We start from the raw sequence: 15583 nt of genomic DNA on the forward strand, positions 1-15583 counted from the left end.
CATCTTCTCGTTTTGAGTTCAGATTTCTCTGAGTTCGTCTTTGCCTTTCATCCTTTCGGGGTAGACGAAATAAGTACACGATGAGCAGAGGGGTCGATGTAATCAACTTGCCCTTTCCTCGAAATTGCTGGACTTATGCTAAACCTTTAAATCAACATTATTTCTATTATACAATATGAACTATCATTGCTGTAGCCCTCTGGTTAAGAATATTTTATACACATATGATGGAATCATATTGGTACGTTTTTGTTTTAGATATGTCTGATATATAATTCACACGTCTACCATGCAAAAGATTATTTTGCAACTAATTTCTACAAGAACATCTTAATATTATTCATTTAATAGATTATTGTTTAATCATACATATCTAAAATGTGCATCGTATAAATAAAATACGAAACAGAATTTCTCATACTACTAGATAAATATAGGAATATAAAAAGATCAGTTTTATACAACATCATGTGCATAGTAGTTTCACATTAGATGTATGTGCTAAAGTCTCTTTTATCATTGTTCTTTTAAGATATTTCATCTTTATCTACACATATTCCGATAGTGAATTGAACGTCTGGGACTAATAAGCTTTTATAATATAAGCCAATATTTATAAAATGCAAGACATTTTCTTGCAATACCGACTGCGAATTAAGAAAGTAATGACGTTACAGAAGTATTTAATAAATCGCTCTTATTTTGTGATCTACTTTTATTATAGAGAAGAATTAGAATCAATCCGTTCTTCCACGTTTTATAGAAGCAGTGCATTTATTTAAATATATGTCGCTCAGCATGTTACTATCTGTAGTTTTCTTAGACTTAGGAATACGAAGGGCACAAAGAGATGTGTGTTTAGAAAAATGTGTTGCATTTCATTGATCCCACGTTGCATGCAAAGCGAAAGTTGCTTGATTTTCGAAACGGATCAATAGTGCATATTGTTATCGATTTCTGTGCGCATCAGTAAGAATAAATGGATAATAAAGGTTCTCAGAAAAACAAAACGAAATAAATAAATAAATAAATAAATAAATAGAAATAAACGATGACAGACTTACTTGATTAATCCAGCAGTTAGTTGTTATAATCTGATCCTTTTCATCCTGAAGTAAAGAAAAGACGAAATATTTATAAAATTTTGATTATACGGCAAAAGTAAATATTATAAAGGTAAGATCAATATTTTAGGGAATTATATGCAGTTTGAATTGACGAATAAAGAAAATAAAAGTAACTGAAATCTCGGAATAATAATAGGAGCAGAAATATTAATAGAAACCGAAGTAATATAACGAAAACAAGAACAACAACATTGCTAGTTTAGACTAATGGTATGGTATAGAGAAGTTTAAGGACCAGATAAAATTATTTGTTCGCTTTGTTTGCATGTAGAGTAATATTGTAAATACATTTTTAATTTGTTTTCTTTTTCTCACCAAATTTTAGATGGTAGGTTACGTTGCTGCTGTGCTCTGTTTATATTTCTATTGCTGAAAATTATCTTGTCGATCGACGTCGTCTCGGCGTTGCTTAGTTTGAAGTTGAGTCTAAAATTCGTCGCATACAAACTCCGTTTCTCATTATCGGTGAAAATTTTGCTGGCTCTCTCTGTCACACTTCACTAACACGTATTTTGTGTTTTTATCTATGGTTGCACTTTGGATCAATGGTATTTTATGCAGGAATTTAAGGTCAAATTATTTGTAGGTCAAATTATTTGCATGTTTCATTTGCATGGAGTGTAGGTTTAAGTAGGTTTTGATAATTGTTCTCTTCTACTCATGAAATTTCGGATGATAAGTTATATTTCTATTTCTATTCCCGGGTTCATCAGCTTGTATATATATATATATTTATACATATATGAGTGCGTGTGAGTGTGTTTCCGCCTCACCGGTTGACAGTCCATGTTTGTTTACGTCTGCGTAAATTAAGAAGTTCTTCAAAAGTGACGATGGAATAAGCTCCAGGTATGAAATAAAAATAAAGTTAAAAGATCAACTTAAACTTTGAAGGTCGTGCTCCCTCTTATACGTAGACTTGCATAAAAATATCGGCAAAAACGAAACAAAAACGTGACTGCTGATGCATCACACTGATGGTCAAAACCCAATGTGAGAAATAACACACACGGCAGATACATTCAGTTCAGAATTTTTAAAATTATTTCTTTGAAGGCGTAAAAAACATCGAATATTGATTTCGGAACGTTACTGTTCCAGCCAAATTGTGAAACAGCTATTACGGAAAATTTAAAAATCTAAAATGCAAAAGACGATGATTGAACCTAGTCGTGTATGTAAAGAAACGAGTATGAAATTTAAATAAAAATGTTCCTTGTATATACGTAAATATATGTACGTATATACATGTATATATAAACATATACAAATATATGATTGTGTATATATATATATATATATATATATATGCACACACATATATATACGTACAAATGTGTATGTAAATATGTATATATGCATACACACACATATGTACAGGCATAAATGCATATATGCAAATTCAAACGCACTTGTACACTTACAAGCATACCTAAAATGTTAAAATATATTGTTAGTATGGTAATGTAAATTGCAAATATCTCATAGTTATATCAATAGAATATATCGAAGAAGATTGTATTATAATGTATGTATGTATGTATATATATATATATAATATATATATATATATATATATATTATATATATATATATATATATATATATATATATATATATATATATATATATATATATATATATTTATATATATAATAGGAACATATTTAATTGAAATATTAAATTGCGCTAAACCTGACTCTCTGAATCAACTGTGCTAATGCTCGAGGTTTGATGGTATTTTAATAGAACATGAATAAATAAAATCAATTAATTCAATTTTGTTGAATAATTAATCCTTTTGTTGAATACTTATAGCAATTGACACCACCTACAGAATGTTAAAGGCTCTTTGCAAATATTCCGTAACTGTGAATTCTTGATGAATGCCAAAGGAAAGTTGTTGGGTTATAGCATTTATTGACAGCATAATTAGTTAGCTCACAAAAGAAGTTATATATAAAATTAAATTTTCCTCTAGCTATTGGGGGGTACATAAAAATGAAATGGAAAGTGTGTAGCTGAATAATTAAGTCAAAAATTAATTTCAAGTGTGTTATTTGTTACACATTCTACTTTTTATACACATTCTACTTTTTCAGTGTTGCTTTTCTATTATTTGGAATAGAAATAAATTGGATAAAAGCTCCAAAAATCAATGCCATCCATATGCTAACACCTATCAATAACGACAATAATAAAAGTAGTCCATTCTATAGAGAAGGGGGCTTGTCGGTTACATCGACCTCATTGCGCAACGGGTATTTATTTATCGTGCGGAATTTGAACTCAGAAAGTTAAGACAAACGAAATAACGCTAAACAATTTTCATGCGTGCTAACAAATGCGGTAGCTCACCTCCATAATGTTAATGATAATAATAATAATAATAATAATAATAATGATGATGATGATGATGATGATGATGATGATGATGATGATGATGATGATGATGATGATAATAATAATAATAATAATAATAATAATAATAATAATAATAGTAATAATTCCTATTATAGTAGGTGCATTAGGCATGATAAAAAATATTCAGACAAATACATAACAAAAACACCAGGACTTTCAAACACATATAACATACAGAAAATTGCACTACTAGGCACTGCACACATCCTACGCAGAACACTTTCCATACAATAACCGTCAGAGCATCACAACAAATCACAGCACATACCCAAGGCACACAGAGCTGCGCTCGGTAGTGAAGTGAAAGTACGCTATAAAAATAAAACTACTGAATAATAATAACGATGATAATAATAATAATAATAATAATAATAATAATAATAATAATAATAATAATAATAATAATAATAATAATAATAATAAAAGTAATAATAATAATAATGACAATAATAAAGTCACATGTAATTGTCTTAACTGGTGTGTCACATGTACTGAGAAGAGAATTGTTGCTATGATTTTTTTTTCCTTTTTCTCTTTACTTTCTTTGTTTACATTTTAATTTTTTATTTTTTCCCTTTTTCTCTCTGTCTTTCTTCCTCTTTTTCTCTTTCACATGACTTTGTAAAGGAACAATTTGGTGTGTTTATTTTAATAGCCTACCAACGTATGCAGTGAGTTTCTTTGTTCCAGGTGTCAGGAAGACACTTGGCAAGAAATGGAAACAAAATTGAAAGAAGATAACAACAACAACAAATCGGAGCTCACAGCCACATTTTCCCCCTGCCTTCATTTCGTTTGGCGGTTCATTGTATTTTAAAGAAAGAAGTGTAAAGTAATTTTCACATAGGAGGTAATAGTTATATCTTCACCATTTTGAAAGTGAATTTATTGTGCGAATTCCCTTTCAATTCGTTCCTTTCCAACTGCGTAGAATAACTGTCACTTCTGCCCGGTATTTCTTTATGTCTACTATTCATTGTCACAAAAAGATTGCGTGACACTGGTGGTTATGACTGGAACTTATTACGATGCCTTCGGAAATGTACCTGTAAGTGCCATACGGGTAACGGCTTGCACCGCAAGCTTTTGCCGTTTCTTTTTTTTTTTATTTCTCTTAGATTTTTCATCTCTTCGTGACACGAAACGTTGAAATGGAATATACTACTATGTGTGTAGCACATGGTAATATATGTCAGAGCAGGAATTGTCTTGTGCTACATGCTTCAACGAATCAATTAAATCAGGAATACACGAGAGGGGGCAAAAATTATAGACGAAGTATAGCAAACAGTCACTTCCATGAAAGATTCATTAGGTAGGCGTCAAAGGTATTGTATCTCGATATTCCCTCTCAAAATGGAAGGTGTATTGATTTTAGTGCTAATCTTTAAAGTAAAGTTTATGCGGAACAAGTATCTTAAAACATTTACGGATAATTGTTTCTCTCTCTTCCATTAACAATTTTTAGAAATAAGGATTTTTCTGCGCTAACAAATGTAAATGTTAAAGCATGGAAACATCTAGCCTTGTTTGATATATCGTACCACTGTACTGCGTTGAAGTACACTCGAAGAGTCCAGAAAATAGAAAGCAATTTTTGAAGTTTACTGAACGGTGTGTAGTAATTCTGATTATCGAACTGGCGAGATTGGTGAATACAGAAGATTGGAAATGATTGGCCGTAATTAGGCATTACTCTTCTAAGAACGAGGGTATGGTATCTTTCATTATTTGCTTCAATCGTGAAACTTGATGATCAGGAGTCAGCCATGTTTAGATATAGTTCCAAAGCCTCATTTTTGGCTGGCTGGCGAAATGATGGAAATGACTGTGAGTAATAATAATAGTAATAGTAATAACAGTAATCATTACCAAAAGGAAATATTTTACACGCTCATATTATAGAAACCAAAATAAGCTGTTGAGAATCCGAACAACGTTTCTCAACTTTTGAACAGGGTGATCTATAGTTTTCTTATAAAACTGAACCGTAGATATACAAGTTTGTTGTTTGTAGGCTACAAAATTGGTTTTGGTTTACTTACCAAGGAATCTATGTTTACGACACATTTAAATTTTCTGTCTAACAGATCTACATTTGAGACCATTCCAAGACGCCGCTGCCTAAAAGCTATTAATTCAAAGCATTTATTTGCTTTTTGATGTAAAATGAGAATAGAAACTTGAAGAACCATTGTGTCAATGAAGACAGTTCAAAATATAGATTAGGTGAAAATTGGAAAACTCTTATAAATTCAGCCTAAATAAAATTCATATTTATTAGCGAAAGAGTGAATAATATATAATTCTTTTACAAATACAATTTGAACTTATGAATTTTAATTATCACATTTGAGTTCATGTAACAATATTTTTCTAAAAATTCCTTTGTAGACAAGAGATTTGCTATGATGGTCTGAATCGGATAAAGCTATGAATGAGACAGTAAGGTACTGATATGTTTTAAAAGTATCGATAAAAATATCGAATTTTTATAATCAATATAAGTGTATAAAAAGGAAATTAGAGGAAACAAGATGATTTCCACACAGCATAATTTCTGATTATTTATGGATCGTTGACTACAACAATTATTGTTCTCGAAATTTATAAATAGCATAGGCTATTACCTTCACGCATATCGCCGTCGGTTCCACTCATTATCTCCTCCTTTTTAATCTGAATATATTAATCAAATGCACATACATACATACATGCATACATACATACATACACATACATACATACATACATACATACATACATCATACATACATACACCTGTATACATACATACATGCATACATACGTACACACATATATACATACATAGAGGCGTACAAGCACATAAAAACGTACGCACCACACACACAAACACACACATGTATATATATATATATATATATATTATATATATATATATTATATATATATATATATAATATATATATATGTAAGTATATGTATACATGCAGGCATGTATATTAGCATTTAAATGACTGAATACGCAGACGTACATACACGCAAAGACAAAAACATACAAACACAAACACATGCACACATATACCCATACATAAAGAATGTCAGAGGGAATTAAATTTGAATAAAATTTAGATCATTGTTTATGCGCGTTAATAGAATTCCTTTAATTATCTATAAATATTCACAAACACTTTCAATTAAGTTAGAAACAATAACCACAAACCGCGAATTTTATACGTAACAATTATCAAAGTAGAGGGCAAAAATTATAGTTGGGTCATGATGATGAATTTTTCCTTTTTCCTGTTTTTTTTTAATTTATATATTGCAAAATACGATTTCGAGAAAATGGCTTTGAATATGATATTTAAAATATATTACTGTTGAAAGTCAGACATAATTGCTATATTTTACGTAGCCAGAAATAAGTTGCAGTTAACAGAACTATCTGAGAATCATTGAAGCACAGTGCAATAAGATAATTGATAATTTCTTAAAAGAAACGGACGGTACTGTGAAAAGACAAAGGATATGATGCGAAATATATTATGATATACATCAAACGATTCAGAAAGCAGAATAGTACTGAGGGAACAAAGCGTAGAGCGTGTAGCCATATACATGAAGCAATTTACTTTACAACTTATCTTAAAGTGAGCCATAAATTATTGGAAGTGTGACAGAACCTTTCTTTATGTACGTTACATCGTCGACTAAAACAAAATCCATGGACGATATTTCAGTTCAGTCGAATGAGGTAAATAGTGTTTCGGAGATGGAAGACATATGCAGGATGACTCAAATCACATAGCTGACGATCAGAGGCAGACATCAGAAATTCTATTACATTCTCAACGAACCAACGCTGTTCTATCTATTGGGAAATGTGCCTTATATATATATATATATATATATATATATATATATATATATATACCACACATACATATCTATCTATCTATCTATCTATCTATCTATCTATCTATATAAATGGAGTTTAACGCAGGTATAATTCAAATACTTTTACTTCTGACACATGTTTCAAGGGAAAAATACACTTATATATATATATATATATATATATATATATATAATATATATATATATATATTATTATATATATAGATATATATATATATTATATATATATATTGCATCTCTTGCTCTCTCTGCAATTCCTTGTACATCGGACAAACGGGACGCCGCTTGGCTGACCGGTTCGCGGAACACCTTCGTGACATCCACCTTGCGAACGACACACCGGTCTCACGCCATTTCCGCTCCACCGGTCACTCCTTGCAACACCTATCTGTGTTCGGTTGTCCTTACACAGAGGCCATCCGGATTCCCGTTTGCGCCGTGAACAGGAATTAATCTTCTCTCTTCGCTCTTATACGCCATTTGGTCTCAATCTCCCCCCCCCCCCCTCCTCATCTAACCTCACCCCCTCTCACCTATCCTTTCTCCCCCCGACCCCTACTTCTTCAGTCCTTATCCTTTCACCCCTACTCCCCTTCCCTTCTTCCCTCTTTCCCTCCCTCTTCCCATTCCTCTGCTCTCTTCACTCCCTCTCTCCCCTTCTCTCTCCCCCTCTCCCTCTTTTTCCTCCTTCTCTTCTCTCCCTCACTCCCTCTCTCCCCTTCTCTCTCCCCCTCTCCCTCTTTCCTCCTTCATCCCCCTCATCCCCTTCTTCTCCCCCATCCTCTCCTCCCCCTCCCCCCTTCTCCTCCCCCCTCTTCTTCCCCTCCCCTTTCTCCCCCCCTCTTCTCCCCCTCCCCCTCTTCTCCTCACTACACCACATGACTTTACACATCACATCACATATGATGTGCCATACTAATACACACACCAACTAATACATACTAATACGTACTAATACATACTAGTACATACTAATACTTACACCAACCCTATACATACACACGTCCAGACCCCGCATACGCACTTATACTCTCTCACACACAAACACACACCTATACATACCAATACGTACTAATACCTACTAATACATACTAAACATACACCAACCCCATACATACGCACGTCCAGACCAATCTTACGCACTAGTACTCTCTCATACACACACACACACACACACACACCCTTATACATAAATACATACAACCAACCCTATACATACACACATCCAGACCCCTCCCACGCACTTTTAGCTGGTCCCTCAACCCATTTATCAACCCTATTATCTCCCCTTCTTTCGCTCTCGCGTCTCATGTTTGATCTTTGACCTCTGGCCGAAATCAGATCGCCATGTTGATTCGTTAGCTACTGCACGCATTTTTTTTTCTCTCCTTCTTTCTGTGTTTTTCTCTCTCTGTGTATCTTTCTGTTGAAGAGCGTAGGCTCGAAACGTTAAAGACTTGTTTTATTTATATTTCCTGAGCGCCATACTAATACAATTGTTCGTTTGTTTTCCACCTGCCTTCGTCTTTTGTTTATTTTCATAAAGCTTCCCGTTATATATATATATACATATATATACATATATGTATACATATATATATATATATATTGATAGATACATATATATATATATATATATATATATATATATATATATATAATATATATATATTATAACGATATTATTGTTTACGATAATATTAATTGGTAAGCATGCGTAAAAGAATACCATAAGGTAAAAAATTATTAGTTAACAGCACGCTAACAATAGCAGTCAGAAGACGACTACAACCACAAATTTTCATTAATACACATTAATTGAAATCAGAGGAATGAGCAGAAATTCTAAGCCCATGTGCCAATAAGAAAAAGAAACGTAACTTGAATCGTAATATCCTGCGCGATTTGATGGCTAGAGTCTGTGCAAAGCCCTGTCATTCACACACACATACACACGCATGCACATATGCACACATACATATATGAATATGTATACATTTATATACATACACGCACTCATTTATGCATCTGTCTATCTATCTATCTATCTATCTATCTATCTATCTATCTATCTATCTGTCTGTCTGTCTGTCTATCTATCTATCTATCTATCTATCACATTTCTTGGCATTCACTTTCTTTCTCCGCTTGATCTCCGCTCGCAGAACACCTCATGTTCTTGTCTCCTGACTATCATCTACACTTGTTGCCGTAAGGCTTCCACTTCACACTCCAGCTTAACTGAACTTGTCCCTTTAGTGGAAAAACCTGTTGCTTGTACTTGTAATTATGTAGCATTTTCTCAGTTTTCTTGTTTTTTTGTCCTTGTCGCACATATTCGACCGCTTTCTTCCAAAAATTTATCGTCCTTAGCTTAGATTTTTTGGGCTTACCAAGTTTGAACAGTCTCAAGTGTAACAGGCCGAAACTGACAGATAAACAGAAAGCCAGAAATGTTCCGTTTTAGTTTTCTTGTCCGTCCTTGTATCATCCATCTGTCCGTGTGTTTTCAGTGTCGTTTGTTACGTTCTTCTTTCAGTGTTTCTGATATATATATATATATATATATATATATATATATATATATATTACCGTGATCACCGTGATCACAGTGACCGACCAGGTTATCAGATGTTGCTACACATCGCTGGTCACTATGCGCTACGCATTGTTTTAGCCTTCAAATGACGCCACCCAGCTGGCTAAGCGAGCAGGCCAACAAAAGAAAGAGTGAGAGAAAGTTGTGGCGAAAGAGTACAACAGGGATCGCCACCACGCCATGCCGGAGACTCGTGGAGCTTTAGGTGTTTTCGCTCAATAAACACTCACAATGCCCGATCTGGGAATCGAAACCGCGATCCTACGACCGCGAGTCCGCTGCCCTAACCACTGGGCCATTGCGCCTCCACACGCACACACGCACACACACACACACACATATATATATATATAGATTGATTGATAGATACATGTATATAAATATAGACATATTTGAAAATTTAAAAAGTTATTTCCTATAAAAATAATGATAAAATGGCCAGCAAATATTATTCAAATAATCAAAATACATTAAAACAAAATGCCAGGTTATATAGTAACTCTGGCTGACGATTTTTAAGTGTTGGCTCAACACAGAAAGCGAAATCAATTGATATCAGAATATCTAAGATTTTACTTGTATTTTACTATATGTATCTTAGAAGAGAGAGGACTGTTTCGAAGATATATATTTGCTATATTTTCCGTGCGTGTTTATATATAGTGAGAGATGCGTGGTTTTGAAGGGTTTTAGCTACTATTTCAAGCAAAGAGGTACTTATTGTGCCCTAACTTTTTATTACATGTATATATACAATATACATATATATGTGTGTGTGTGTGTGTTTTGTATATATTCATGCGTATGTAGATATGCATGAGTGTCTTTATAATTTAACAATTCGGTAACGGGTATTCGACACGAAGAAAATTCAGATCTTTTTAAAAAATATGTTAATCTTCGAAGCATGACTATCCGTCTTACTAGATTTAAACATCAGTCTGATGGTATCTGCTAAATCAAAATTGGGAAATATCTGATGTAGTTAACCAAGTGCTATGCCAGAATGATAAAACATCAGCAAACTTGCAGATTCTCACTATGCAGTAAATCACACAGCTGAAAGAATCCTTCAGCCTACCATTCTATGACGTTTCATCTTTGTTTTAAACTAGAAACATTATTCCTTGAATTGGAATTACCGCCGTCTTGGATATCATGGCAGCTATCCACTCAGATCAAATTTTTCAGCAAATCCTAGTTTTGCCTTATTCAATTCTTATTCGGCAATAAATGTAGACTATGTGAAACCCAGGTAGGTGAGGAGGAGCCATCGCTGCTAGATTTTCCTCGATCAAGTCGACTTTACTAGCATGATTTTATTGACTAAATCCGTTGCAACTCTATTCCACCAAAAACATAAAAACTAACCCTGACTAAAATATCTAAAGGAATACAAGGTAAAAAGCAGGTGTTTTCTTGATGTTTATTACAAGGTGAGATGCAGCATAACCCAAGACTCAGTAATGTGTGCGTGTCGTTTTTGTGTCAATAAATAGCAGCAGTGTCTACATAAATCACTTCTGTATAAAACCCATTTCAATGTCTATTCAGTTTAAAGTCTTCACCTGCTGTTCAAGAAATAAGGTGAGTGGAAGTATCACATTCTTGAAAGATCATGTGACAAGTATAGCAAAGGATATTGAGAATATATTATGGTCTGAACTATCAAGTTATTCTCCGTTAGGTGAGTCCAGACCCAATATCTTATTTTTCTCTTTCTCTTTTCTCTTTTACTTGTTTCAGTCATTTGACTGTGGCCCTTCAGGAGTAACGCCTTTTAGTCGACCAAATCGACCCTAGGACTTATTCATTGGAAGCCTAGTACTTATTCTATCGGTCTCTTTTGACGAAACGCTAAGTTACAGGGACGTAAACACACCAGCATCGGTTGTTAAGCGATATTGGGGGGAAAAACGCAGACACACAAACACACACATACACACACACACACACACACACACACACACACACATATATATATATATATATATATATATACATATATACGACTGGCTTCTTTCAGTTTCCGTCTACCGAATCCACTCACAAGGCTTTGGTCGGCCCGAGGCTATAGAAGAAGACACTTGCCCAAGGTACCACGCAGTGGGACTGAACCTGGAACCATGTGGTTGGTAAGCAAGCTACTTACCACACAGCCACTCTTGCGCCTGGAGTAAATTCTTAAACACATTCACAGGTTTTTGGTGTACGACCCAACTACTCAAGAATATTCCACGATGCACCTTAGTTATCAATATAAAATACTTTTGTTAAGATAACAAAAGCCTTATATAATCGTACCTTGTTCATTAGATTTCTCTCCATGTTTTTTTTTCGCAAAGTTAATCATCTCCATATACACCCACATGCATATACGTAGACATACATATGCTCTCAATATGCGGGCCATAAGAAGTCTTTCTTTGTTCTCCATGAAATAATACCAAATTATTCCAAGTAGACATGCATGGAAGTTAGTCCTATTATTCTAGTATTTCGTTAATGCATAACCAACATGAAAATTAAATTATAGCAATATACAACAGACAGACTTCGAAATATTGTGTAAGTTTTTGTATTTTTACATTTAAAACGTATCGTTTTCTTTTATTTTCGAAATTTGCACTGATGATGAAATATGTTGACTGTAGATTATGCGATAACATTTCAACAATATTGTCTTTAGTTTCGTTACTCCCTTTATCAGTAAACCTATTTATCACAATACATTTCCTTTGTATACAACAAACCGAAAGTATGGATATTCTACATCACAGTTAAAAAAAAACAAATTTACAGTTAAAGAAACTGTAAATTTATTTTTCCTACTTGGAAATATTTCTAATGCATAAAAAAAAAAATTTGAATGTCATACTTCAAATCTATTATTGTTAAAAAAAAAAGAAGGCATCGAAATATTTTAGGAAAACAGGAAGAGAGAGGAAGAGGGGGAAAGAGAGAATGAAGAGTTACATTTTGAAATTCGACTCTATATTGCCAAAAATAATTACATTTAATAGAAAAATGTATTATTCCTCAAGAAATAATAAAAGCACATTTATCCAAATATAGATGATATATTCTATAGAACCAAGGAATAACTACCACTAAAAACTTTCGCTAAGAGTTGTGCCAACCAGATAAATATATGAGTAAATTACGTGTATTATACCTATTAGGAGGAATCTGCTGAAACACAGAGTTGTTACTCTGTGATGGCTGCCACATGTATCGTCACAGCATTAAACTTGTGCACACATACACGCACACATACACACACATACACATGCAAACATATACATTAACACAGATATAGCCACACAGATGATAATAGCAAAAATACAGAAATAAATTCACCCTAACAAGCAAAGTGTAGTCGTCGGATTCCTTCAACTTGCCCCATTAGGTGGATTTCCTCTTTCAAAATTAGTAAGGCGGTGAGCTGGCAGAATCGTTAGCACGCCGGGCGAAATGCGTTGCCGTATTTCGTCTGCCGTTACGTTCTGAGTTCAAATTCCGCAGAGGTCGACTTTGCCTTTCATCCTTTCGGGGTCGATAAATTAAGTACCAGTTACGCACTGGGGTCAATGTAATCGACTTAATCCGTTTGTCTGTCCTTGTTTGTCCCCTCTGTGTTTAGCCCCTTGTGGGTAGCAAAGAAATATATACTAAGCTTTTTTTAATAACTTTTAATTGTTTTGTAGAATTTCAAAATATGCATTGAATTGGATTCGCAGGGAAAACATCACATTTATGTTCTAATTTCTTAAGAAAATCTTACGTGGTTAACTTAAACCGTAACTTGGTTAAACCAAACCTATAACCCACGCATGTTGGTTATGTAGCCTCAACCCGTCACCATGACAATGGTGACTCTCGCATTGAAGATTGCCTAAGCTCAAAGCCCGCTGAACGATGCCTGACCTACTGACTCACGCGAACAGCTTACCTTACGATGTGTATGAGATCCACTACAAGGAACTGACATTTTTGATTACACTGTACCACTGCCTACTGTTAACATTACTACCATATTACCTGAGTTGATTAACAGGCATCTACTCTTAGAAGCTGTCTTGAATTTTTATCAAACCTTCCATTCCCCCTGGGATATCTGCTGAAATGTACATTTGCTAAAATATTCTAGTAAATATAGAATATTTAGGCGTAGGAGTGGCTGTGTGGTAAGTAGCTTGCTAACCAACCACATGGTTCCGGGTTCAGTCCCACTGCGTGGTATCTTGGGCAAGTGCCTTCTGCTATAGCCCCGGGCCAACCAATGCCTTGTGAGTGGATTTGGTAGACGGACACTGAAAGAAGCCCGTCGTATATATGTATATATATATATGTATGTGTGTGTGTTTGCTTGACAACCGATGCTGGTGTGTTTACGTCCCCGTCACTTAGCGGTTCGGCAAAAAGGGACCGATAGAATAAGTACTGGGCTTACAAAGAATAAGTCCCGGGGTCGATTTGCTCGACTAAAGGCGGTGCTCCAGCATGGCCACAGTCAAATGACTGAAACAAGTAAAAGTAAAAGTAAAGTAAAAGTAAAGTAAATGTGCTAGCGATTTTAATTTCTTATTAGGAAACGTTATTTAGCAATTTTAACGCTTTAAAATTAATTTTGTATAAATATCTTATGCTTCAATAGGACATGCTAGAACTGCATTGAATTTTTTCTCTATTTTCATCAAGTCCTTTCATTTATAAAAAAGAATGAATATTTGGCTAATTTGATAAAGCTGGAAATAAGACCCAGCTACAATAGCAGATGAAGTTTATGCTTGCAACTGTCATGCGACCAGTTCCAAGTAGCTACTGTACTTTTTCACTTGCCTATACACCACGTAAATATGGATGAGCTCTGACCTTCTGAGATTGTAGTCTCTTGGCAGTAGTATGAATATTTCCCATCTATAAAAGTAAGATTACTCAAGACAAAGCCAATACAGTAGAAATAATATAGGTTTGGTATTAATTTTGACATATGCAGAATCAGTCTTTCATTCATGCTATAGTAATTGGAGTTTCACTGACGTAAAGCATAGAAGCGATCATTCTGATATTATATCTAAATACCTTCAATAGTTTAATATGAAATTAGAAATTATCTTCTGTATGCTTGAACAATGCTATGCAATGTCTATAATTTCTGGTTCTATGACCCCCGCTTCTCCCAAACAAAAAGAACAACATTACATTTACGTAACAGTTTGCTGTTTGAACATTCCACAGTTCCTATACCACCCCCATTCGAATTCATCTCTTACTACTGGGATTCCATCCATGATTTTTCTGCCTTATTAATCCGGCTGAATACCCACTTCTACACCAGCAGCGAAGTCTTTCTTTTTATGCTTGGCTGCTGAACACTTGCAGGATGCGTGAACATACTGAAGCATTCTTTGAATGTAGCTAAAAGATACATCGTGATAGTACTTGCTTTCTCATTGCCAATTGCAATTATAAGAATATAATATACACAAATTATATGGAGTCAACGCATACGAAATAATTGATTTTA

At 34.1% G+C, this 15583-nt stretch overlaps 1 protein-coding gene across 2 annotated transcripts in view; it reads right to left on the bottom strand.

Annotated features, from left to right (window-relative positions):
• Positions 1–15583, bottom strand: part of LOC115218923 (neuronal acetylcholine receptor subunit alpha-10) — a 1131344-nt gene that overhangs the window by 454740 nt on the left and 661021 nt on the right. For both annotated transcript variants that reach the window (XM_029788944.2, XM_036499212.1), the window contains one exon: positions 1065–1109. In XM_029788944.2, the coding sequence (XP_029644804.1) occupies positions 1065–1109 (45 nt within the window). The remainder of the gene's footprint in view (positions 1–1064; positions 1110–15583) is intronic.

This window comes from Octopus sinensis, linkage group LG1 (assembly GCF_006345805.1).
Source record: "Octopus sinensis linkage group LG1, ASM634580v1, whole genome shotgun sequence".
Lineage (NCBI taxonomy): Eukaryota > Metazoa > Mollusca > Cephalopoda > Octopoda > Octopodidae > Octopus > Octopus sinensis.